The sequence below is a fragment of the Ambystoma mexicanum genome, chromosome 2p, assembly GCF_040938575.1.
Source record: "Ambystoma mexicanum isolate Mex_15411 chromosome 2p, UKY_AmexF1_1, whole genome shotgun sequence".
Classification (NCBI taxonomy): Eukaryota; Metazoa; Chordata; class Amphibia; order Caudata; family Ambystomatidae; genus Ambystoma; species Ambystoma mexicanum.
In genome coordinates this window covers 721968444-721994398 of record NC_090923.1, presented here as the reverse complement: position 1 = coordinate 721994398, position 25955 = coordinate 721968444, and the positions used below count along the sequence as shown (strand labels likewise).

At 44.6% G+C, this 25955-nt stretch overlaps 1 protein-coding gene across 8 annotated transcripts in view; it reads left to right on the top strand.

The window, feature by feature from the left end:
* RYR1 (ryanodine receptor 1) overlaps window positions 1–25955 on the top strand; it is a 946449-nt gene that overhangs the window by 271833 nt on the left and 648661 nt on the right. For all 8 annotated transcript variants that reach the window (XM_069644325.1, XM_069644324.1, XM_069644319.1 and 5 more), the window contains one exon: window positions 5037–5245. In XM_069644325.1, coding sequence (XP_069500426.1) covers window positions 5037–5245 — 209 coding nt within the window. The remainder of the gene's footprint in view (window positions 1–5036; window positions 5246–25955) is intronic.

Genomic DNA, 25955 nt, shown 5'->3' with positions numbered 1-25955 from the left:
CACGAGCGTTACGAAAGTGGGGGACACTTTTATTAGCTAGGATAATTTGTCCTCTACCCTTTGGAACTCTTCATTGGACCCTCCACTAACTTTTTTCCAACTCACAAAACTGTGTGGAACTTTGGTGAACCTTTGGGCACAAGGCCCCATACATTTTAGGGATGGACTTTGAAAGTTAGTTTGGTATCTCTGTGGAATTGTAGTGCAGAATACTAATTCTTACCTTCCTTTGCAGGGGTCTCTTATGTATGTTGCCCTACTCCAGTGATTGCATATATGTATCTTATATTTAGTATTGTGTAGTAATATTACATGCTAGTAGTCATTGTTCATAGTGTTATATGGACATAAATAATAAGTATTTTTATAGCTGTTTGTCTAAGTGTGTTCATTGACTTTTCACTGGGTGTACTCATTGAGGAACCCTTACTAGGCTCACCTCACCTGAGACTTAGCCTTGATAACTCGCCTTGCTACCTTGAACTGGTTTGGATACAGCCCTCAGAGTTGTCCCTGTCACTAAACTAGGTTGGCCTTCTACACATCTGTCCACCAGGCTAGAGTATAGAAAATCAGTCCTAACATGGATGGACCCCAGAGTGCTAGTGCATTTCCCTCCAGCGCAGGGTTGTCAGATCCCCTCTCCAATATTAGTGCTTGTCTGGGTACTCTTCCTCTCGTGCACTGGGGTTGGTTTCGTTTTACCACCAGGATTGTGACCTGTTCCATGCTTATAAAGCAACCTGTGGGCTGAACCCCCACTCCACCCCCGACCCTGAACATTACTTAGGCTGTCAAGTGAGCTTCCTTCCACCCCTTTATCCTTTCTTCTTCTCTTATCATTCCTCTTTTACCTGATATTGCCATCCTGGTGCTCCTTCTCTCATCTACCTCCTGCTTCCAGGATTCCTTCTTTCTCCCAGTCTCTAGTTCTCCCTTTCCTCTATCCTCCTTCACTCTGTTCTGTCTCTGTTGCCACTCTGCCCTTTCTCACTCCCAGTCTCCTTTCTTCAGGGCTCAAGTCAGAGGGTGGACGCAGTCCTCCTGGGTATTTGAGAGACTGTGTGTAGAATTAGAACATTTGACTGTCTTCTTTATGCCGACCTGGGGATTCAAACAGCAGTCACCAGGTTTACAGGCCAGGCACTTCACCACTGCACCACTGCACCATATAACCTGATGAAAAATGGACTACAACTAAAGTTGAAATTACGTGTATTTCGGGACTGCATGTTCCAAGTGTATGTTCCAGGTATTCATTCTTGGAGTTTAAAACATACACACCTTTTAAAATGTTCAAATACTATGAGAAGATCCTCTCTTCGTTGTTGGTGGGTGTTGATTTTATGAAAGGCAAATGTCATTCATCCTGTGCAATTTGTACGGTTATGGAAAGCCAATTGAATTACATTTGCATATGCCACCTTGATATGCTAATTTCTGGTAATGTCACATCCCACTACGTAAGTTAAAGAGTTCCCCCACCTTTTTTTAGGACTTGACCCCGGCCTTTCTTCCTCCAAGGGGTTTTGTTTCATCATCTCTTCTCCTCTTTCCACCTCCTCCCCAGTGTGTTTCTATCCGTCTTGCCTCTGCTCTCTCTCCCCTACTTTCTCAGTCTCCTCCTTTCCTCTGATCTCTCCCTCTCTCTCGCTTAGCTCTTCTTTTTGTCTGTTCTCCCTACCTTGCTTCCTCTCTCACTCTTTCTTTCATTACTCCTCACAATCCAACTGCCACACCAGTGCATGGGACTGGAACCTATTTATATTTGCTCTCTCTCCTGATAATTAGGCTAATGTAAACCACATTGTTGAAACCTGACTGCCCTTTGTGTTCATGGATCTGGATTGAGTGTTTGTCCTGCCTTCAGCCTTCTAACTAGGTGAAACTACTAATCTTTAAAAGTCTCTTTGGTGGCCCACTGGGCGAAGCCGTAAAAGGGGGCCTCACCATTTTAGACTGACGCAGCATTGTAATGGCACTCACCTGACTGCCATTGCACCTCAACATTTCCACATTGCTCAGCTTCTCCCCCTCGCACACCTCCATCATTCTGTTTAAGGTTTGGATCTTATATGCTGCTACATTGACCATACCGCAAAAGGTGAAGAAAGGGGTCAAACAATAGTAAATTAGGTTTGTGTCTTCCAGAATCCTTGGTGCTCTGTCTCCTTTCCTCTCTTTTATCCAGGGAGGATGTATACACCAAGATGTAGGGGTTCTCAGGAAAAGGGCAGTGGTAAAAGCATGTAGGTACTAGGGCTTCATCTTAAAAGCTCCTGTCTTGGAAAAGTTTAAGAAAATGTTTTAGGAGGAGGACAAAATATGGTGAATGCTGATCTTCGATCTTATAGAGGTAGTGTCTCTCACTGGATCTCTAATCTATGTACAATCTCAGTTATATACTGACTTCAAAGCATGGTATTGGGTTTAAAGCACCCAGTATGCTTTTTGATTCTAATAGGTTGGCCACTAGATCCACAGATAAGACTGACTCAAAGTTATAGTTAAAGGGTTTTTATTCTTGAAAATCAAAAGGAAAGATTCCCTTGTAATCAGGGTAAACTCAGAATAACACAATGTTCAGGAAAGAGCAATATAGTAAGCATATACTGCCCGATTACAGTCCATCATGGCCCCACTGACATTCTCCAAGTGCAAGCTTCCTATTGGATGTCCAGAATCCCCTTTGTAATTGAGCCCCTGACCAAAATCCTGGTCTTACATTTCAGAATGAGGAATATCCCGACTCCGGTAGATGTATCCTTATCTGGCATTGTCTCCATTTTTCCAGGGGTGCAATTGCAGACCGGCAGGGACCTCCATCCTCTGGTCTCGTCGGGCCTCGGGTTGCAAGGTCTCTGGTTCGATGATGTGGGAGACAGTGGCTACCTAACCGAGCCCTAATATCTTGAATGGTCCTGCCCAACTTGCCACCAATTCACACTCTCTTGCCTCCTTTCACTGTGGGATCCGACCATTCAGATTGGAGCCTGACACCTAACGCAGCCTGTTGGCTGAGAGCTCTCCTCTTCCAACCGCCCTCCTCTCTCTGGCTCCTCACCCTCCTCTAATTCCAGTGGGTGAGCCACCTTCTCCTTTGTCACCACTCTTACTTGTATCTCATCTGTCCACTTCCACTGGTGTTGCTGGTCCATCTCCAACCTCATTATCGGTTCCTACCACTCCCTATCACTCCAAATGTCACTGCCGTCTCCTCACCTACTCCCGATCTTCTGAAACATCCTTCTCAAACTTTCTTAACTTCACCATCCCTTCTGATCTTCTCCAAGCTCTGCCTCAAATGCCCTTTTAAGTCAACCTTCCTCCTTCCAATGTTCCAACTTCCTCCATAACTTTTCCTCTACCTCAGCCTCCTTCTCACCCTGCCGCCTATCTCCAACCACCTCCCTAAACTTACTAACTCCTTCATAATTATTTCACCATCTACCGCCCATCACAATTCACCACCTCCTCCATAGGCTTCACAAACTCTTCCAACATCCTTAATGTCTACAGCCTTCTCCTTAACTCCTCCTTCCACTTCCTGACTGACACCACACTTGATCTCCACACTTGGCCCGTTCCTCTATGAGCTCTCTGGATCTTCCCACCTAACTGTTTTGGTGAATGACATTTCTGACAAATTCATCCTTTGGCTATTGGGATCACCCAAGCAGACCATCTGGGCAACATACCTTCCTCCACCTCCTTCTCCCCCCTACTCTCTCACCACTCCACTATCACATACTGCTCATACAGTCTCCGCCTCTCTGGTCTTCCACCCCACTCTGTCTCTCTCCAAACTCTGCTTTTATAGTGTCCTGGCCCCTTCCATGGGCGGCTTTCCAAAGTAATAGGTTTAATCTATGACTGTAAAGGAGAGCTCTCCTGTGATTGGATGTGGCCTTCCTGTGACCATGGGGGTTGAGCTTAGTGAGACAGAAGATATAAGAGGTGGGGTGGCCATCTTAATTTTCATTAGTCTGCCCTCCCTCTTTCTGTCCGCTTGCTGCCTGCAGCTCTCACTTGCTGTCTGTTCCTGGAAGTCTTCACTCCTTGTTGTTGGTTTTGACCCACCCCTCCTTTCAGCAGATCATTCTGACTAATACAAGCTCAGTTGAAAAGGGAGGGTGGCTGTAATATCAGTTTCTAATATTGGTTTTTCCCCTTTGCTTTTAAGAATAGGATGGATGCACTTTCTCCCACCTTTTGGGCAAAAGGTGTGTGTTCCTCTGTGCTAATTTCCCTGGGGTTTAAAAAACACCTCTGTCGGTTGGTCCACCCTACCCCCATTTCGCTTGTTCCGTTACCAGTGAGTGTGGTTTCTGGGCCCAGATTATGGTACAGTTTCTTGCTTGCACAATTGTTTGTGTCTTGTGGTATGGAACAATAAGGTACCTTAATTTAGGGCAGGAAAGTGAATGGATGACTTACGTTTTCATCATGACACTTAATCTGTGCTCTGCCTGAGTTTGATTATTGTTGGGCAAAATCTGTGTTCTGCCTGAGTTTGATTATTGGTGGTCATTTCAAAAAAGGAAAAGTTAGGGGTTAGGGAAGGAGGAAAAAAGGCTGATATGGGGCTCTCCCCATTTAAGAAACAACTTAAAAAATGCATAAATAAAAGAGAAAAAGATAAGCAAACAAAAGAAATTCACAGCTGAAGAGAGCAACCATGAAAAGAGACGTTTGCTGCTTATACAGTGGTACTCTGGGTAATTTCACGGACAGGGAGAGGTTGCCACTAACCATCAAATCGGTTACAATTAGGTATTTGCAGGAATAATGGGGGATTGGCAACCTAAACATTTGAAAATTGGTTTCGCTTAGAATAGTGAAAGAGAGAGGAAAGATAAATTAATGGAGTAAATATAAATGGGGCGAGGGAATGATAACAAACGGTTATGAATGGAACTAAAAAAAGGGGACAAAGGTCAATCAAAATGTAAAAAGCATTAGAGAACAAGGAGGGGCAAGGTGGAGGAATAAGCAAATAGTTTCTTCAATGTCTGATGTGCCATCTCTTTCTGTAGGGTTCATCCCAGTCTGCAGTATGGGCCTCTTTCAGGTGGGCCGACTTAACCTTGGGCAGGATGTAAGCAGCTTGCGATACTTCACCATCTGTGGTCTTCAAGAAGGCTTTGAACCCTTCGCCATCAATATGAAGCGGGACATCACCATTTGGTTCAGCAAGAGCCTGCCGCAGTTTGTGAATGTGCCTCCAGAGCACAACCATCTTGAGGTAAAATGGTCCACCGGATTTAAACGGAAGCTTGCATGGGAGGCTGGAGGTGGGAAAGTGTGAGGAAAGGACATTGTGTCCCTCCTGCCGTAACTTGTGGGATGTAGGGATATTGGTTGGGTGTAGTTTTATAGTACCTATGCTATTCTGATGCTGCATGTGCTACATAATGTATGTTAATGAGTGGGTCAGTTGTTTTTTTCTGTTGCATTACACGTTTATATTTCTGTATTGTTTAATGTGTTTATTAGCATAAAGACTTGTTCAGTGAGTGGGGGGTTCAATGGTGCATGGGTCTGTTAAATGATCAGCGGCATGATTGCCAATGAGTGTTGGTTGATCATTTGTTTGGTGTACTGGCCAGCTTGGTGGTGGATTAAGTGGTTGATGTATTTGGTAATTTGTCAGTCACACACAAATTATATTTGTGTTGATAAGTTGTTGTGATACATTGGGGAATTGGTTGATCGACATATTGATAGTTTTGTTGGCAGATTGAATACATGTTGAAGTGGTACATTGGGGAATGAGTAGATCGATATTCATAATTATTTTAGTAAATTGTTTGACTGTTATAATGGTTTTTGGTAGATGTGTGAGTGCTTGTGTGTTTGGGTGTTGTATTAATTTTCTTTATTGTGGGCTCCCAGGTTAATCAGTAAGTTGTTCCATTTTGCTAAATGTTTTTGTTTTGACCACACCGGCAAAACAGGCATTGCATAACGAGTCCCATGATTAAATGCAATTTGCCAAAACTCAGTTCCAAAGCCCATGTGCCCTGCCATCCACCGCAACATATTTTGTATCACACCCACATAATCTACCTTTATTGGAAAAATGCTCAAGTGATAACTATCTGTTGATGATGTTATTTGACTGCATGATTTTATATGTTATTGTGTATTATACATTTTTTTGTACTGTTTTATGGACTCATCTGAAATAAACATTTCTAAGAATGATTACAAGCATGGAATAACAGGAATAAAAAAACATTCTACTATATAATAATATAATAGAAATGAACAAGGAATAAAAATAAGAAGACCATAACATGTTTATCTGGATGGTGGTTGAATGGGTTGAAAGATTCATTTTCTCCGGCCGTGTTCACCCAATGCTCTTTTCCAATTAGATTTCATCACCAGTCTTCACTGCACACTTTTGGCCATTCACCTTTGTTTACAGTTTAGACTTCCCAATTATTCAAATATTCAATCATTCACTTTAGATACACTTTTGATAATTTGACAAGTGTCTCAAAAAGATTCTGGACCTCAACCTATTCCATCTGTTGTTTGTCACATCCTCCATTACACCTGCCGTTAAGTTCCGTGGCATCATTGTAAATCAGGTGGGAAGCTTTTTCCCAGCTTTCAGGCTGATTCATTTTTAGATTACTGACACTTGGATATAATGGAAGTCAGCTCTTCAGGTAAGATTTTGAAGTGGGAGTATGTTCACTCGCTAGTTTTTGAAGTTAGGAGTATAGTGATAATAGGGCAATTAAAAAAGTAATTCTCATTCCTATTGGGGGTATTTCTTTAAGCAATCAAAAATAGTTTAAATTCTGAAAGCAATATCTTTTTGTAATCCATACTCCTTTGTACTTTGTAATTGATGTCAACTTAAAGATGGCCTTTTACCTCATAGTCACTCTTCGAGTCAGGCAGTAAAAAGGTTAGACGTCCTTTTTGTGGCACTTCTCTGCTGGCACATGCCACTGTTCAAACATATCCGTGGAGCTGTCTGAGTGGAAGCATGGGTAGTCTCCTATGTATCTGTTATTTCCTTTTTTGGTTGAGAGTATTTGTATTCCCTATTTTTAGAAGGGGCAGTATATCTCTGGTTTTAGGGAGTAAAAGTGGCCAGTACGCTGCTCATCTGTAGGTCTGAAGGAGATATGTTTTTATTGTAATGTCTAGTGCCCCTTGCAAAAGTAACACTGTCTTGCAGGCAGGCCTCTGTGTGACAATATAAGCACATATTCTATTATTATTTTGCCAATGTTCACAACCTACAGGTATTCACTGCCTTGGTAATGGGAAATGCTGGTAGTATTGCATTAAACATATTGTACGGCTGCATAAATGGTGTGTTTCAAAAGAGGGAAAGAAGGTGGATTATACCATGATAGTTCATGTACTGAAAATATGCTGTATAAATACCAAGTATACATATTACAGTTCAGAACAATGTCATAATGACATCAGAAGTTTCTGATTATCATATTATATGCTCATTCCTGCATAATCGCATCATACATGAGAAACCACCTAAAGTGGTCCTTAATGAGCAATCTTAGACCTGTCTCCACACCTCACCCATCCCTATTCTCATCTATGACCATTCCCCTCCCAAGGCCGACTCTGGGATTAAATCCCATAAACATCATCCTGAGCCATCTCCCCGCTCCATGGCTCATCTATGCCCAAAGGTCCCCCTTAATTCTCAACCTTTCCCTTAGGCTCATTCCCACACCTAGGACTGTACTCTACCCAATGCTTAACCCGGCTCCCAGGAGGGTTCTGCACCTCGCTATGGTCAGAACTAGAGACATTTCTAAAATACAAGTTCACCTAAAACTTCCCATTTACATCTATTTCCACAATATAACTATTTTGGATAACCAAAAATGGAAATGTTTATTTTTTTAACCTTTCTGTGTTTTGGTATTATAAAGAAAAAAATACTCCACCAAAAAGTGCATTTTAGGGATATTAAGAGTAACCTTGAAGTTCAGTTTGTTTTTTAAAGCATTCAGCCTGCAGGCTTATGCTTTGCATGGCATAGAATAGCTCAGCGATTTTGAATGTCCTTATAAAGGGCCTCATTAGAAGTTAGACGGAAATTCAGCAGTAAATTCGTAAATAAATAGCCCTATGGAATTACCGTTACCGCCACTTGGTCAGGTGTAACTTCGCCTGATTACAAGTGGTGGTGGCGGTGTAATTCCCCATTTATTTCGGGTCCATTAGACCCAATGGATCTTTTTCTGAGGAATTACCGATTTATCGGCATTGAGTGGAATCATTTACCTCCAGGGTTTTCCACGCATCCACTCAAAACCCAAACTCATAATTTGGCGTAGTGTTAAAATTGGCGGTAAAATTGCCAATTTTACCACTTACCGCTTATCTCGTAATGAGACTGAATGTACAGCGGGGGTACATTTTTTATATATTAAAAGGGCTTTAACCATAAGTGAGAAAGTGTTCCTCACTAAGTTTATCTCTGTGTAACTGCACATTGTGGCTGCAGCAATATCTGCCAACATTTCCATATCGGAACATTCTAATGTTTGCTTTCTGCGTACTGCTAATAATGATACCATAAGGAAACATGTTCATGATAGTTTTGCTACTATATGCCAATAGCCCCACGTAAGAACATACTCCTGCTGACTTTGCCAGTAACAATGTCATGAGGTAAAACGAAAACAGTCAAGACTGGCTACAGTCTAGTCTAGCCACGTAAGAAAACTCATCATCTACGCCAACGTCAATATCGACACCTGCATCATCCCAGTGCTTTCATCTGTTAAGACACTAGGGGTCCACATAGATGCTACACTGTCCATGAACAAGCAAGTCAGCGCTATTGTCTCTGCCTCTGCCCTAAGCACCAAACTCATCAACGCCATCAAACCTTCTTAACAAAGGACAATTGTCTCTCTATAGCTAGAGCTACTATAGGGGCAAAGCTTGATTATTGTAATGCACTACTTGCCGGTATCTCCACAAAAAACATAAATAGACTCCAAATCACTCAAAATAACACACTAAGAGCAGCCCTAAGTGTACCAAAAAGAGATCATATCTCTCAAGCAAGAAAATCTGTTTCACTGGCTCCCAGTCAAAGACCGCATCACATTTAAAATTCTTACCACCACACACAAATGCATCATCTTCACTGCACCCTCCTACCTCTCAGACAGATCCACCTCAACTAGGCCTACAAGAACATGCTACACCAACCAACTCACCATCCCGCACATCTACAGTGCTAAAGCTGGAGGAATAGGCTTCCCATATCTAGCCCCCAAGCTATGGAAGCGCTCCCCACTACACTCAGAGCAGAAACTTCTCTGCCTGCATTTCACAAAAACCTGAAAACTGCTCTCTTTAATTAAACTCTTGCTTTATCCCTCTTTGTCTTCTCTCTAACCCTATTCATGCTGCGCTACAAACTAACTGTTCTACCATGAGCACATTATGATTGCCTGTTTTGCTATCTATGTAACTAAGTTGTGACCTCTCTGTTCTGCTATCTATGTAACTAAGTTGTAACCCCTCACTGTGACAAGCGCCACAATGCTCCCGAGCTGTTGCGCGCTACACAAATCCAAATAAATAAAAATCATATTGGATTTACTCTTGATGCGAGTAAAAATGCAATGACATGTCAGAAAATATATCTAGAGTGATTGCATTAAAGTATGCCAGTCTAGCCATATATTAACACTTAGGCCAGTCCAGTCACAAAATAACACTTATAATGCATGCTTTTTATTATTTATTTATTTGTGCTCATGGTTTTAAAGTAAACTTTACGCAGTTGTTTCACTATTACACTACTTAAAACAAGGTTAATCATTTAACAATACACACATATAATATAAATAACAATCACAGTATGAAGTATGATTAAGCTTTCCTGTTTTCAGTGAAATCCGATAAACACTGGAAAAACACCCCCCGGAAGAAAAAGTGCCCGCTGGGGTTAAACTGAAAAACACTGTTTCCCCTCATCCCCGTGGTGCCTTAGTGAGAGCATGGATAGGAGGAAGTTTGGGGTAAAGGGGTGGCTGGAGAGGAGGCTTGTCAGACAATATGAAAAGGGCCCTACTCCAACCCATGTATGTTTGTTTGCCTTCTCCAATTGCTTCCCCTCTTGTCCCATGACCTTATTCAACACACTGCACATTCAATGTTGCATTGGTTTATATGTAAAATAATATATATATTTGTAGTTGTATGTGGTCAGAGCTATTTTGAGGCATTGGAGACACATTTGAGACATGTCTGGGGTTGCCAATTCATGTCTTAAAATTGGTTAGAATTCCTCAAAATATTCCTTGACCACTGACAAATATTTGTATTTACAACAAATGGTTTAACATGGATTTTTCAGTGTCAGTTTGTGGCCTCAGACCCTCTGTATGTGTATCTATCTGGAGGAGAGCTGCAAAATATCAGCTACCTGTCGGCTTTAAAAGAAAAGCCGTGTGAGGCTTCCATGCATGAAGCTTGCATGAGGCCACAGTGTTGGTGTCACTGTCACCTCGCAACCTCCTGTGGCAATTTAGAGAACCCAAATTAATCCTCATCTCCACCAAAGTGAGTGTTCCCGAGCAAATCCTTTTATCACTCTATGCCTTAGCTACTAAAAATTGAAGTCTCTACAATATGGACAGGTCGTTTTCACAAATCAAAGTCTTCATGGGAACATAAGGGGCAAGGATGGGCAAAGAGTCCTTGAAAAAGTATTGCATTATTTGCAATAATTTTGACATGTAGAAATGTTAGATATTACCGGATTTACACATTCATCTTTATTCTCCGGAAAATGTTCATAGCATCTTGCTCTGAGAGACATCACCCTACTTATACACGCGATGAAACAATAAAAGAATATTTGTGTGTTTACACTGGAAAAAACAGTTATCCATGATTTTTTGAATGGGACAAACGGGAAAACATTGCTAAACACAGATCCTTACAATTTTTGAAAACACTGGAAAACACCCCTCGAAGTAAATAAAAATAAACCCCTAAAACAGGAAACACTAAGTATGATACAGGCAACAGATTCAAGATTCAAAACAAAGTAATTTATTAACTCAAATGTCAGGATGATAGAAGGCCTAACTTGTCCTATACTAAGGAGGGATTTCCCTACCTGAATAAAACTAAGGAAAGTCTGAGTCAAAGAGTCCAACTTAAAAGTCTGTCTGTGTCCAAAACCTATACTTGTCCTCACAACTAAAGCTAAACAATGGTCCTCATTATAAGGTTGCAGTCTGGTAACAACAGTACCAGTAAGCTTGCCGGTACCGTTGATACCAGACCGGCAAACTACGACTTACTACGAGTTCCTGGTCTGACCTGCCGGACATACTGGCACCTGCGAGCAGACCTCGACGGATGCACGGGCACCATTCACGAATGGTGCCCGTGCATCTGCCCTCCTCATTCCCATTGAGTCCAATGGGACTCAAATAGTAATGGGGAGTAATAATTACCAGCACCCTGCAATGGGTTTTACCGGGTTCACCGGGGCTGTAATGCCCCAGTAAAACCCCACTGCCGGGTGCCGGTAAATTCATGACTCCGGCAGCAGCCATGCCGGTATTTACCATCATGGCTACTGCCGGACTCATAATGAGGCCCAATGTGTAGTGTTTAACTCAAAGTTCTGAGCTTCTTCCAGCTCACAGCTCTCTTTCAGCTCCCATTCCCCAAGTTCAGGAAAGTTCAACAAACGTCTCAGAATTACCTTCTCACACTCAACGTAATAGAGTTCCATACAATCTTCGGGGCTCCTGTGATGCTGGAAATGCATCGGAGGGACAGGGCCTCCGTATCCTTGTCCTTCACTGCTTTTTATCGTGTGTTCTGTCGTGTTTTCTGCGCAGGAGTCCATGTGGGACTCCTGGCGGTGCAGCTCTCTCTCTTTTAGTTTGGTGAACGGACCCGTGGGATACCCTTATGGCACCCATGGGTGGGGGTGCAACCCTGTGCCCCTAGTGTATGTTTTTGGGCACCTGTGGGTGGCCCGCAGAGCAGGGTATGGGCTGGTGGCAGCTCCATGCTGAATTTGACAGGTGCGCGGAGTATCCTCCATCTTGGGATACCCCGGCCCTGCCATTGGGATCAGTTGATTCCTGATGGAAAACAAGATGGCCCTGGTGGCCCCATGCTTTCTATTACCCATTACCTTGTTTTCCCAAAGTCCTGGGAAGCCCTGACTCTGTCCCTTCCCCCTGACTGGCTGTTGGATGGAAGTGCCATATATGGTGTTGTTGTGAAGGCCCGGCCAGAGTAGCTGGAGCCTTCCCGGTGATGTATGTTGTGGGTACCTCCTGTGGGTAGGACCTGGGTGAATAGAGTGTGTGACGAATATGCATTCCGTGTTGTGGATGTCTAATATCTGGTGGTTGACACAATGACTAAGACAGCCCTGCCCGAAACCGGTATGAATGCAGCTTGGAGTGTTGAATGGCTCGGTACTTGTCCCGATATACATACCTTGTTGTGCGTGTCTGGAGAGAAGTGAATGGCCTGAATACCTCGTGTGCCTGATTGGCTGCCTGCCTGCATGAATGCCCTTAGTTGTGATTGGATGCTTGAGTGTGACCCAGCGGAATGAATGGGGGATCAACAGTATATCTGTGGACCTCTCACTGCTAGGAATCGTGTTCAGAAGCTGAAGTCCGCTACGACGAGTAACTGGAGTAACTGAAGCTTGACCTTGAAGCCCTGCTGGACGAGAAGAATTGCTGTTGCTCTCCTTCACAATCTGAAAGCTGCTGTGCCTCCAATGACTGACCCAGAGAGGACCTGGTAAGGCGCCCTCTTTCCGAGCTACAAGGGACCATCGTGCACAGCTGATCTTTGCCAAAGCTCCCTGGTAGACAGACCTTCGACAGGCTGCCGACCCGAGACGGTGACTGCCACGGAATCTCAAAGAGAAGCACTCGGACTGTTGTCCGCCACTGTCGACGACCACTGTCGCCGACCGGAGCCGCCATGCTCCCGTTTTCCTAAGAACTTAATTTTGATCATCGGACGCTCTCGTCTGCATCGTCGCCCACTTTATCCCGCTGGAGAAGGCCCGACCGTTGACGCGCCGAGTAGTATCCACCGGTGGGTTTCCCGCCACCTAAAGACCACAGAGACGCCGATGACTTGACGCCCTTGCTGGGCCACAGTTCTTCATCATCTCTTTGCGGTCCAGAACTATCGTCAACGAGGTGCCCCGCATGCCTCTTCCTTGCAGGACGCCAACGCTCTGTCGTCAACGAGCACCGCTAGGAACGAAGCTGCCACTTCACTGCCGTAGTTCAACCTGTTCGCCGTCGGACGTTCGACGACCAGTGACTCCTGCCTTAAAGGGAGGGCACTCAAGGAGGGCCATCGTTTCCCCGACACCAAACGCCGAGTTCCTCAACGCCTCTCGACGATCTGTGGCTCCTGCTTTAAAGGGAGTCACCCAAGAAGGATCGGTCGACGCATCTTCAGAGAACTCTACTCCACCAGGTACATTGGGGTGGTAAAACCTTAATAGGAGGAAATAAGACTATTGAACATTAACATTACATGGACTGGGCTTGTGCTATATATTTTTATTTTACAGGTTGCCCAGGTGGGGGGATCTCCACACAGAACTGTGACTAGGTAACGGGGCCAGCATTCTGCCTATTGTTTCAACCATCTTACGTTCCTGCCTACCTCTATTGCTGGTGTCCTCGTTATTGATCTGTGTGACATTTTAACCATACAGTTGATGCACTCTAATGAGATTCGATAACATTGGTGGTACCACTTTAGAATTGTATATATTTATCATTGTTGACTTCCGAGTACAAAGTGCGTCATTGTGATCGTGTACATATCTTTGAATATTAATTATACAAAGACTGTGTTTTCAGTAATACAGTGTGTGGACATTTCTTTGTGAGGGTTCGGGGACTACACTGTACTTAAGAACCAGCCCGCATCACCTTCTGAGAAGCTAGGCCTTGATTGCTCGTCCATTGCTACCACAATAGAGAATCTTGGCTGGGGTCTTCTGTGCCTCTCCTCTACCATATAGAGAGCAGAAGTACAGACACCCCTACCAGTCTTTACAGCTCCATTCCCCAACTCCAAGGTAACACAGTTAAAACACAAAGGTCTTGAAGTTCCACCCTTAAGACAGAATTTGTAGGGCTGACTGTCAGGCTTGGCCAGATAACTGGAGATAGAGACAGCCGCAGACCCAGTAGGGTTCCCATACAGTAGAACTTTTTTTCCTGACCTACCAGCTGCCTAGATAGAACAAAAAGGCTGGTAACACAGCCAGGGGATGCCGTCCGTTGATCTAGAAAGAGGAAAAGGGAAACAGTGACTACACTAAAAGAAACAGAATCTCAGCCCCCGCCCTTCCTCCTTCCTCCCTAGGTAAGAAAATTCACTCATGAAATTCTTTAGAAACGTTAAGAAGCACTGGGGAGAGTCTGTGCTTTTATTGCTCCGGGCTGTTGTGACTGGTACTGTTCCGGAATGGGTGCATGTTGCTGACATGATGATGTCCTACGTGACTGGTGTGCTAGCGGCTAGGCATCATGGGCAGTGTAGTCAGCTATGCTCCCTGATGCTGTAGTCTCCACAACAATCTCCAGTGTACTGTATGGGGAGCAGCGATCCTGCCAGTCAGTGGGGGCGAGCCCTGACACTGGCTGGGCTGGAAGGCGGAAGATGCGGGCCTCAAAGATAGGTGTCATGTTTTGTGTTGGTGTGCTGTGTGTGGGGGAGGGGAAACGTTTGTGAGAGGGAAGAGAGGGAGTAGGGACAGGCTGTCTTTGCGGGTGTACTTGTAAGTGTGGTGAGGAATTGAGGTGGATTGTTTAAGGCAGGGAGGGGGGGTGGCAGGGGAGGAAAGGGGGGCTCTGGATGGGGAAAAACCCCAACTTTTAAGTAATCCTACCAGTGAGGATGAGTGTGGGGATCATGGTGGGCTGGGATCAGGTTCCCAGGGAAACTGGAGTGGGGGTGAACCTCCCCCCAGAAAACATGATAATTCTGAAAAACGCCCTTTTTTGTGTAGTCTTCAAAATGTGCAGTTATCACATGGAACTGAAAATGGTGTGCAAAATGAAGCCAGTACCTGTGACAATATAGAGAAAAGCACCCTTGCACCTCCAGGAACCAAGTTCCAATACACTAAGGATTGGAAAAGATATGTAGGATGTTGGATATTCTATTCACCATCTGGAGAGTGCTATCGCATGATCTGGAGTGTGGATGAGCACATCAAAAATGCAGGCAACCTGAGGGGGGTGACAAAGATTTGGATACCAAAAAAGTAGTAGAATGAAGAGAAGATGCTGATAAATGATGAGGAGATGAAGACCATCGAAGAAGAGAATTTGGTTGAAGGTTTGACCAGTGGTGGGAATGTAGAGGATCAGGTAGACACTATCTTGTCAGTTCCCTCCACCTCACTGCTGTCATATTGGAACAGTCAGAGAAAAGCCATAGATGGGACCCCATGCAGAGACGGTATGCACTCAGACAGCCATATAGAATGTACCCTTGCACTGAAAGTGTGGAAGGATATCGTATGGACGAATGTTACATGGAAGGGTGTCGTCTGCCAAGATGTCAGAATGCACCAATGAATATCATGGATGGAGGTTAAAGTAAAATCTGACGATGGCAAAGTGATGTCACGAAGAAGACATATGAGCCTATGCTGAAACTATTTGAAAATACTAAGTAACAATGTAACTGAAGCACTACGAGTAGCATGTACCAAAAAGTTGACCCTGCTTTATTTAATTGATAGTAAAGTAGTATTTTGCCATATTCTTTGAGTGTGTCTGATTATTTGGTCTGAGATTCATTATTGTGATTTCATCTAGCACAAAAGATTATTCAATCTGCTAGAATTTGCAAAGTATGACATATAAAGGAGGAGTGGGTGCACATATAAAGTTGCTGTGTGGGTAGGGAAGATCTTAAATTGCGGAGCGCTTTCCCATTCCTGTGGTAATCAGAAAACAATGCAGGAATGATTTCCAATAATGGGTACCATGGGAATGGAAAACAGCATGTGGGTGACTGCAGGAATTTCCCGGGGCAAACTACAGCGGCAATTAAAGGGTAGGGAGCATGGGCCACTGCCAAAGACCATGGCTGGGTAGCTCTGATTAGTTAGTATAGCTAGTAGGTGGGAGCGGTTGGCCACTCTCTGTGGCCAAAAGCTGAAATCCCTAGCTAATGGGGTCTGCTTAGCTAATAGTCAGGGAGTATTTGGTGGCCAAAGGCCATGGCCAGTGGGCCTCCATATTTTTTTAATAATTTGGGTAACATTGACAGTGGCCATGGGCAAAGGCTGTGGCCAATGTCCCGCATAGTAGATATAGCACAACACACCACTTGAAATTCAGTGCTGACCATCTTAACTCTGAGTCCCCCCAATACTCAGTCCATGAGGTGATAAATGACATGGCAGCAGGGTATTACTAAAGAGATACATTGGGTACTTCTACAGGGGGTCTCTGAGTTATGATTGTATTCATTTCCCAAACCCGCCAAATTTCATGGTTTTTGTTGCAATAAATTGCATCATCTTAAATATGTCTTAACTAAAGTGAAAAAATATATCTATGTACATATACAATATATAGATAAGTATTTGCTATTTGTGTGTTTGTGTCGATCAGAGACAAGTCTCTCAGGATGCCGCACTCCCACACAGCAACAATAATAGCGGCCAGCTATATTTCATACATCTTTAAAGCTAATGTGGGTTTCAACTGCAGATGACTCTTTTTGCCCATAAAAAGCTTTTTCAGATGCAAGTGATACAGTGACCACTGTGTAAATAGTGAACACAAAATAATGTGATCCTTAGTAAGGCCCTTCCACTGATCAACAAATTAACTGATAGTTACACAGCTTATAAGAAATGTGCACCCTCAGCACTGGTGACAGACAACTAGTCCTACACAGTGAGTATGTGTTCCAGAAAAAATATCTGATTCCAGTATTCACCATAAGCCAGCAACATCGTGTGCTGGGAGCACCCCGCAAGAATCATTGGAAGCTGCAGGAGCGGCGTTCCACCTCTGCACATGAAGGTAAGCCTGAACAGGCTATTTTGAAGCTCCTTGCTGACAGAAATTGAAAGATTGCGATAGCTCCAGGCGAGCGCTTCCACACACTATATTTTGGGCAGAACTATTGCTGCAACGCTCCCACCTACTGCACACACTTTGGGGATCTAATATCACTTAATTTGGCCATTGAACTTAGTCATTTTTCAAAATACTTTAAAATGGCTGCCGCCGCATCCTTGAATGGGATCATCTCCTTTGTGAGGCTTCTGCCTAGCTGATTGAGCATCCCCTGCCTACATCCTCCATTGAAGGGTCCAGAAGGCGGAATCCGGCCCACACCATCAAGGCCCACACAGTAAGGCTCCTATCTGTGCCTGCCCAGGCCTAGGAGGGCTTGGAGGGCCCCCACCCTTTCACCCTCCATCACAAACTGTGTACATCCTGCTCTCCCATGAACTTGGACCTCAGCACCCCTACCATCTGTTGAACCTACACTGAGTGATGGTTGAATTTTCCATTTTCCTCCTCCTCTTTCAGCCTGATCTATCTGTGCCTACCTCACTTTGCTCATCTTCACCTCCTTCTCTACCCTCTCTCTGCTTTGTGTTCATTGCACAAAGCTGTTTTTTAGCTGTGTGTACTTTACAGTCCTGCACCCTAATTTCACTGCATTTTTGCCTTTTCCTTGGAAACCGAATTTAGATGTGTGCATTTTACAATCCTGTACCCTAATTTCACTGCATTTGTGCCTTTTCCTTGGAAAATCGAATTTAGCTGTGTGTATTTTACAATCCTGCACCCTAATTTCACTGCATGTGTGCCTCTTCCATCCTGCGCTCAAATTTGCATTGCTTCGTGTTCTCCCTTGTTTACTACCAGGCCACCTTTGAGATTAGGCCAGAACCGTGCAGTGTAGTACCCCTCTCCATGTTACTCCCCTCTGCCATCCTAATAGCACTCACCATCTCTCCTCTCTTCTCTTATTGCTACTCTATCTCCTACCCCCGCTTTCTCACTAATTCTGGAATCAAAAAGCACAAAAAAGACATCCTGTGTGCAAATCCTGGCCTTCCAATGGCAGACACCTATGTCACTGCAATCTCCAGAGAGGTCTTCACCGACATCCTTTTATCTGCCCCCTCTCCAGATCTATGGACTCCTCATCTCATCTCTACTCTCTCCCCTTTCACTTCCTCTCCCATTAACGGTGGCACCAAGTGGGAAGTATTCTTGAGTGGCTTCTCATCCTCACGTTGCATTGATAATGTCTACCACACTGGCACTATCCTGGTTCAGGGTCTTCCACCTAACCTCCTTCTCTTTGACCGGATCCTCCGTCCCTCATTAACTTCCTTCCTTCTCCTGCCTCTCCCCCAGCCCTCTCACTGTCCCTCTCCCTCTGACCAGAGTACCAGGTCCCTGTACTACTCCTCAGAAAATCTTCAAAGGCAGAGACCTCCTCCACCTGGCGACACATAACGCCCGCTCAGCCAACAAACAGTCTGCTGACTTCTGCCTCCTTCTTGAAGACACTGAACTCAACATTCTCACTCTCACTGAGACTTGGTTCAATGCCAGCTCAGTCACTGCTTTTGACTCCCTGCTCCCTGACGGCTTCAAGATCATTTCCAAGCTGCGACCTCAGCGTGCTGGCGGTGGGGTCACCTTAACCTATCCTGAGTGGGTTCCTTCTTCCATCGTACCCACCCAACTCTAATCTTCCTTTGAGAGCCTTGTTTGCAAGTTGATCATCTCTCCCTCCTGCATTCTGACCATTGCTACCATTTACCAGCCTTTTGGTGCCACTGCCCTGTTCCTCTCCGAATGGGCTGATATATGCTCCTCCTTACTATCAACCACCTCCAACCTCCCTCTCTTGGGTGACTTCAACATCCAATTGGACTTCCCTGCCTCAAGATCCATGCTTTTGATTGACCTCTGCACCTCTCTTTCCCTTTCCATCTTCCCCTCCGGTCCAACCCACTCAGCTGGATACAATCTGGACGCCATCATCCACTCGGACTTCTCTTACTCGCTCCTTCTCTGATCACCCATCTCTCCTCTCCTCCCACCTGGGTCCGCTCAGCCCTCCTACCGCACCATGAACAGCACTGCAAACCTCATTCTCGAACATCCACCCAATGAAACGAGTGACAGCTGATGCCTTTGTGTCCACCTTCATCCTCCTTCCCCCCTCCCACAGACTCTACCACTGACTCTTTTCTCAGCAACCTTCACTCAGCCATCACCAATATTCTTGACATTCTTGCCTCATTCATGAGGATCCACCTGAAACCTGCCTCGAAGCGTAACACCTGGTAGGACTCCGAACTTGCAGCTGTGAAACAAAAGTGCAGAGCAGCGGAACAGAAGTGGCACACCTCAGGTTCAACCTCTGACAAACTGGCCTGCCGCCAGCTCCAAAGGCAATACAGACTTTCATCTGTGTCAAGAAAACGTCCCACATCAGGCACGGGTAACTCGTGCATCCTGTAACACGGCTGAACTTTTCAAAATCTCCAGGGAGCTAGCCAACCCTTCTGCAGTCTCCTCCTCCTCTCTTCCTTCCCAGGCCTTCTGCAACGCACTAGCGACACACTTTGTCACCAAAACTCAGGACTTCCTGAACACCCTTGTCACTTACCCACCAAACCCATCCCTCAGCCCCTTGCCTACTTGGCCACTCACCCTCCTCCATCCGCCTTCACCTCCTTCATCCCTGTCACACCTGAATGAGTTGCCAGAGTTGCCCGCTCTATGAAGGCTTCTTCTAAACAGGTTGCCCCAGCTCGTCCAGGACCATCAAGGAAAACATTGGCTCTCTTGCCCCAGCACTCGCTGATTTCTGTAACCACTCATTTGCCTGTGGTACTCACCCCTCCTCCCTCAAGCACTCCCTTGTACGCCCGCTCCTGAAAAAATCTTCAGCAGACCCTACCTGTCCATCCAACTACCTCCCTATTTCCATCACCCCCTTCCTGGGGAAACAGTTGGAGATGCTGGCCGTGCCCAACTCAACTCGCATACTGAACTTGTCAGTGGCTCCACGATCATCAATCTAGATTCCGAGCACCCAGAGGCACAGAAACTGCTCTTCTGAACACCCGTGAAGAACTGCTTCCATCCCTGGAATCCAACTCCCAAGCTGTTCTCATCCTGTTTGATCTCTCCTCTGCCTTTGACACTGTCAACCATTCCATTCTCATGCAAGGGCTCCACAATACCCTTGATATTTCAGAACGGGCACTGGAATGGCTGACCTCTTTTCTAACTGACCTCTCCTCCAAAGTCGTCTTGGGCACCTTCTCCTCTCCTTCTTCATTCTCGTGTTATGCAAAATACACTCAACTCTTTTCAGACTTCCAGCAAAACTGAGATCCTTTCGATTGGGACCCCTGCTCCCTCCTTCTTCCCCTTCTATCTGGCCTCCCACCTTATGCTCTCTCCCTGCTTCTTCTTCTGAAGCCAGAAACCTTGGAGTCCTCTTTGACCCCTCTCTCTCCTTCCTCCCTCAAACTCAGGACATTGCTAAGAAGCCCTACTTTCAACTCTTCCTTCTCAAAGGAATTCTTCCTTTTCTCACTTTCTTCCAGAAGCTCAATGTCTCCCGAGCCCTGGTTCTCTCTAGGCTAGACTACTGCAAGAGCCTCCTCCTCAAACTACCCTCTTCCACTCTGCGACCCCTTCAGCTAATCAATCCAGAATAGAGCAGCAAGACTTATCCTTCGCCTTAAGCCCAGGGACTGCATCTCTCCTACCCTAAAAAGTCTCCACTGGTTCCCGGTTGCTGCACAGATCAAATTCACATCCATCTGCATCATCCACAAGGCAGTCTAGGGCCACGGGTCACTTTCTCTGCAACTCTCTCTTACCAAATACTCTCCTTCTAGACCTCTACGTTCCTCTGGCACCAGCTCTTTGTGTGTAAAGCGTTTAGCTAAACAGAGAGCAGGAGGTTGTTCGCTTTCCTCAGCTGGATCCCTCCTATGGAACAGCCTCCCCCTCTGCGTCTTGGCAGGACCCTCTTAAGTTCCGAAAGCACCTCAAGACTTTCCTCCTCTGCTAATCTCACTGTTGCTGTGATTGGTGTTTTGGACCCTTGGACATCCTCGCGCCCCTGACCACTCACACCCAATCTCCCTAGCTTCTGTCTACCTTCAGCACTTGCCTCGGCAAATCCCCCCCCAACCACCGAATAGTGTTTGGATCACAAAAGGAAACCAGTGTAGAGAGTGGATAAAGAAAGCACAATATACAAGGATTCACGTTAGGCTCAGAGTGTGGATCTGAGAGGAAGAAAGATAGGCAGACAGATATAGTGATGTGAAGTAGGCGGACCGTATGTGTAACTGCCATGGTCAGCTGGCGCAGAGTCAGGTAGTGGTTAGATATAAGAAGGGAATGAAAGGCATCCCAGTGACAAGGTGCAAACGTGATAGTGGTGAAGGCAGAAAATGTGAAAGCCCACATTCTGTGAGCTGTCAGGAAGTTCCTTCTGTGGGTCAAGCAGGATATGCAGGGACATGAGGTACTTGAGTTCTATGTGTACCTGTGCCAGAGTACCTCAAAGGAAAGACACTACAGAACGAAATTAAGGAGATGAAGGAGGCTTGAGCTGGAACTATAAATATATATATAAATACGGTCCATCATTTAAAATGCTTTCATGGTTACCAACATAACTACTACCCACAATGCAGCAACATACATCCCGACTTCCCTGTACTATCCTCAGACACATTCAAAAAAGGATGAATGAGTGCATGGAAGCATAAGGAAAAAAGTGAAGTAGATGCATGATGGATCCAGAGTGCACAGTCCATACAAGATAAGCACAAGCAGAGGAGGAACACAGAGTCAATTGGTAAAAAACAAACATGGAAAGCTTTGCTTTCTCCGCTAAGCCCAGAATAATGCTTCAGAAATGTCAATCCAAAAAAACGTTCAAAATGTTTCCAAATTTATGCTCACATATCATATTGAAATGGATCTTGTCCAACACGGTGTGTGTGCGCATGTGCAGTAACCACTCTTCTGACCTCTCTTGCTCTGCTGTATTGAACCCTGATTCAATGATAATTTCACCTCTGATAATTTTGGCTGTATGGGTAATTTTAAACTGTTTTTAAGTAATGATGCCTGTGTTGGTTTTCCTTTCCCTTTTTTAGTAGTGATTTGCCTTTCTTATTTATGCCCATGCCTACCTCTTTATTTATCATCACCGTTTTCTGTCCCATTTGTTCACTTTCATGAATCAAGAAAGTGGCTACTTCCTTTAAGACACCTTTTATGTCCCTTCCTACTCACCCCCCAATCTTGTTCCCTCTTCTTCCTGTCTGCTCTCTTGCCCTTGTAGCCACACGTTGCATAGAGTAAGCAGCGAGACACCTGTTGCTGTTATAAACCCTGCCTTTGTTGTTGTTGATTGAAATGGTCTTCCTTCATCTCTTTCTTATTTTTCTAACGTTTGCAGTGATACTCTATTCAAACCTACAATTCAGGTTTAACTTATAAAAAAAATAGAATTTTCCATGTTCTTGAAGCAGGACTTGAACTCCCGTCACCCATATTACCAGGTCTGAATTCACACAGGCTGCAACGTTCAAAATGATCCAGTGGAAATTTTCATCACCTATCACGTCCATTACTCCCGTGTCCCAATATGGGACATTTGACAGACCCATGGGGAGAGTAAAAATGTGTTTTTTGTGTTTAACAGTTTTCCCACCGTGGGCTTGGTTGTTGAATTATTAGTTACCTCTTTGTCTATGTAATCATTCTGCTTGGTTTACCTAATCAATCTGTCCAGTGGCATCATCAGGTTATCATTTTCTATCCACTTTCATTGGGATTCAGAGATGTGTATTTTTGTAGTAGTTAAAAAAGCAGTGGAATAATAGCCCTTATACTCTTCTTATAAGCACCCTTGACAGAACGTTGAGATCCTGTCAGCAAATCAGGATCTTGGGCTTCTGAGCAATAATCACCAGAGTAGCATAACGTTCCATGAATCATTTTGGTTGACAGGACTTCCGCATTACCCCCACAGTGACTTTTGCTCCAACTCCCTATCCCAGTAGCAACATGTACAGTGATGCCGGTTCCCTCTCTGGCCTACTCTTCCTCCCCCACTCCTATTACCAAAAGAATCGAATCCCAGCGCAAAAGTCCAAGCCTATTGAGGTGCCTTGCCGCTGGAGCTAATAGTGTTAAAGCTCCTCATATCAGGGTAATAACCGTTTACGTGCCCTAACCCCTTGATATGCGCCTTCTACTCTGGCTCATAACTCTTGCTTTGGGCCCATAACCCCAAGCATTGCCTGCGATGGAAGCGATGGTTCTTACATATGATGTTCTGACTGATGAGGAATTATATAATGGATTTCAGGTTCACCACTCACTTAATGGATTGTGTACATGCGGTCAGGCCAGGCACAACTGGACAAAATGCATAGGAAAACAATGTTCCTATGTGGTTCTTACATATGATGAACCACATAGGAACATTGTTTTCCTATGCATATGCATTAAATATTTTAATGTTATCCAGAATTAAATTTGTTGGGGTTACATCCCTGAAGCATGTAGTGGGGTGTAGTTTTCTCCAAACATCTTCCATCTCAAGCATTGTAATTGAATGAAATTAACATTTTGTGAGATGAGATAAATGCTTTACACCTGAATAGTTTTTCCTCCAGCCAGGATCGTCTCATCAATGTGTGAAACAGGGCTGGAGAATTAGTTGTCCTTAATTTGTTCTCAAGCATTATTTACATTATCCACAAAAGCTTGCTGAGCGCTAACACAGTCTGCAGTAGACGGAACAAAATGCATCAACCCTTTCTTTCCTAGTAGCTCCCACCTTGTAAGTGTCTGCCTGGATCCTATATATTTAATTTTTATATTAAATTGGGAGTACATTACTTGTCTGGAAGCTTGATATTATCTCTCAATGTGCCTGTCACTAGATCCCTTGCCTCCAAAATGTCATATATGCAGGTAGTTGAGCTACATACTTGTCATTCCAAGATCCTGGACCCAGTGTCCGTATAAGGGTTGCCGCTGGAAGGTCTTACACCTCCATCTCCAATTCCCTATAGAAATCGACTGTCCAAGGTGCTTGCAGTGACTGCTCAAAGAAGACAGAGACTACATGATAACAGAACATGTCTCCTTGATTATAATGTTTAGAATGTTCCTGGACTATCCTTAGGCTTGATTGATTGATTTAATTTTTGTAAAGCGCTGCATCGCCCATAGGCCTCAAGGCTCTTCCCTGGCAAGGGTGTTCCCAATAATGGATGGTCTTGCCTGCCAAATAGATCATGGCTGTTCCTCTGGTGAGCTAGCCAGTGAAAGTATTTGGGGAAGTACCAATGGTTTAAGTTCAACCGGGCCTATGCCCACACTAAACCTTTTGGAGAGATTGGAGACGGTGGTCAGCCCAGAGTCCTTGCTTCAAATGCCTTAGGGGACCTACAGGGTCATGGATCACAGATAATTTGTCATCACAGATGTGGAGAAGCCTACAGGGTTTGAAACAAGTGACACCCTTAAAAATAAAGTCCTGGCCTGGTTATGTCAGAGGACTGGGCCTGGGACTATAAGATCGTCCGACCCGAGAGTTCTCCCAAGAATCTAATTAGACAATTTGTGCACGGATTTCCAAAAACGCTCGCACGCACGAACTCGCCGGACCCGGCTAACGATCGGCTATCCAGCCCCACTGGCGCCCTTATCTGGGACGACCAGCCTACAGCATCTCGAAGCCCACCCCCTAACTCAATTGGCCTTGAAAAAGGCTTAGGTTGAAACGCGTGTCGGCTGTGTAGCGACTTACCATGTCAAAAATTGTCATTCATTTCTACAATGATGTTTTCTTTGGTGCTAATTAACCAAGAATAAACAATGGACCTTATAATTGATCGATTCGCTCAACAGCGACCATAGGACCATCAAACCCTACCAGCGCCCAACTGATCCAGAGTTTGTCATCCCCACACTTCTTCTAGACAATTTGTGCACCTATAACAAAAGGGAATGTGTGTTAATGGGGTGTAGGTACAGCAATGGTCCACTCTTTGAGTTTTTGTAAAAACTTTTTTCGTGGCTCTAAATTGAGTACTGGATTTTTAATAGGTCCTACAATACAGGATGTAAATGCCTAGCTCTTGAAGATGTGATCGTCTGTTGGAAGTTTCTCTCTGGTTTATTTGACTGGTTTCTGTTTTTTTATGCTTGATTTACTATTTTTTCTGGTTTACGTTCATTTGTTTTTGTCTTATTTTATGTTGCGCTTTGAGACCTTTTGGTGTATTGTGCATTCGAAATATTTTTAAAAAAAGCAAATCATAACTTCAGAGATTCTCATTTGTGTCCGGATCTGACATATCTGCAAACCACAAGGTCTTTGGTTTTATCAATGTCACGAGGACCCACTGTCTGTGAATAGGGGTAATTTGTACTTTTGGTCAATAGCTTGCCACCTATTATGCAATTATTACTCTGTGCACTTTTCATGAAGCATTGCATTACTAAGGCAAGCAGGATTATGTTGAGTCTTCTAATCAACGACCCACAAACACCCTGTGGAGCTGCTCCTTCGGCCACTGCTGGATCCTGTTTCATCACGGGCCACCACTTAAAAGGGCCAGAAGTAAAGCAAGGTAGCTCGCTGTGTGGGATCCAGGCCTAGGACAGGAAGGGAGCAGGAATTCTGGGAATGGCAGTGTGGGGCTGTGTAAAATAGCTTGGTGAGAAAAATAACAAGGTAAGACCTTGGGAGTGAGATGTGCTAGAGTGGAAGACATGGCATTGATGTAGTGTGGGGGTAATTAGAGGGAATAGTTGCCTTCCCCATTTGTAGTGGGTGCCCTCTGCTGA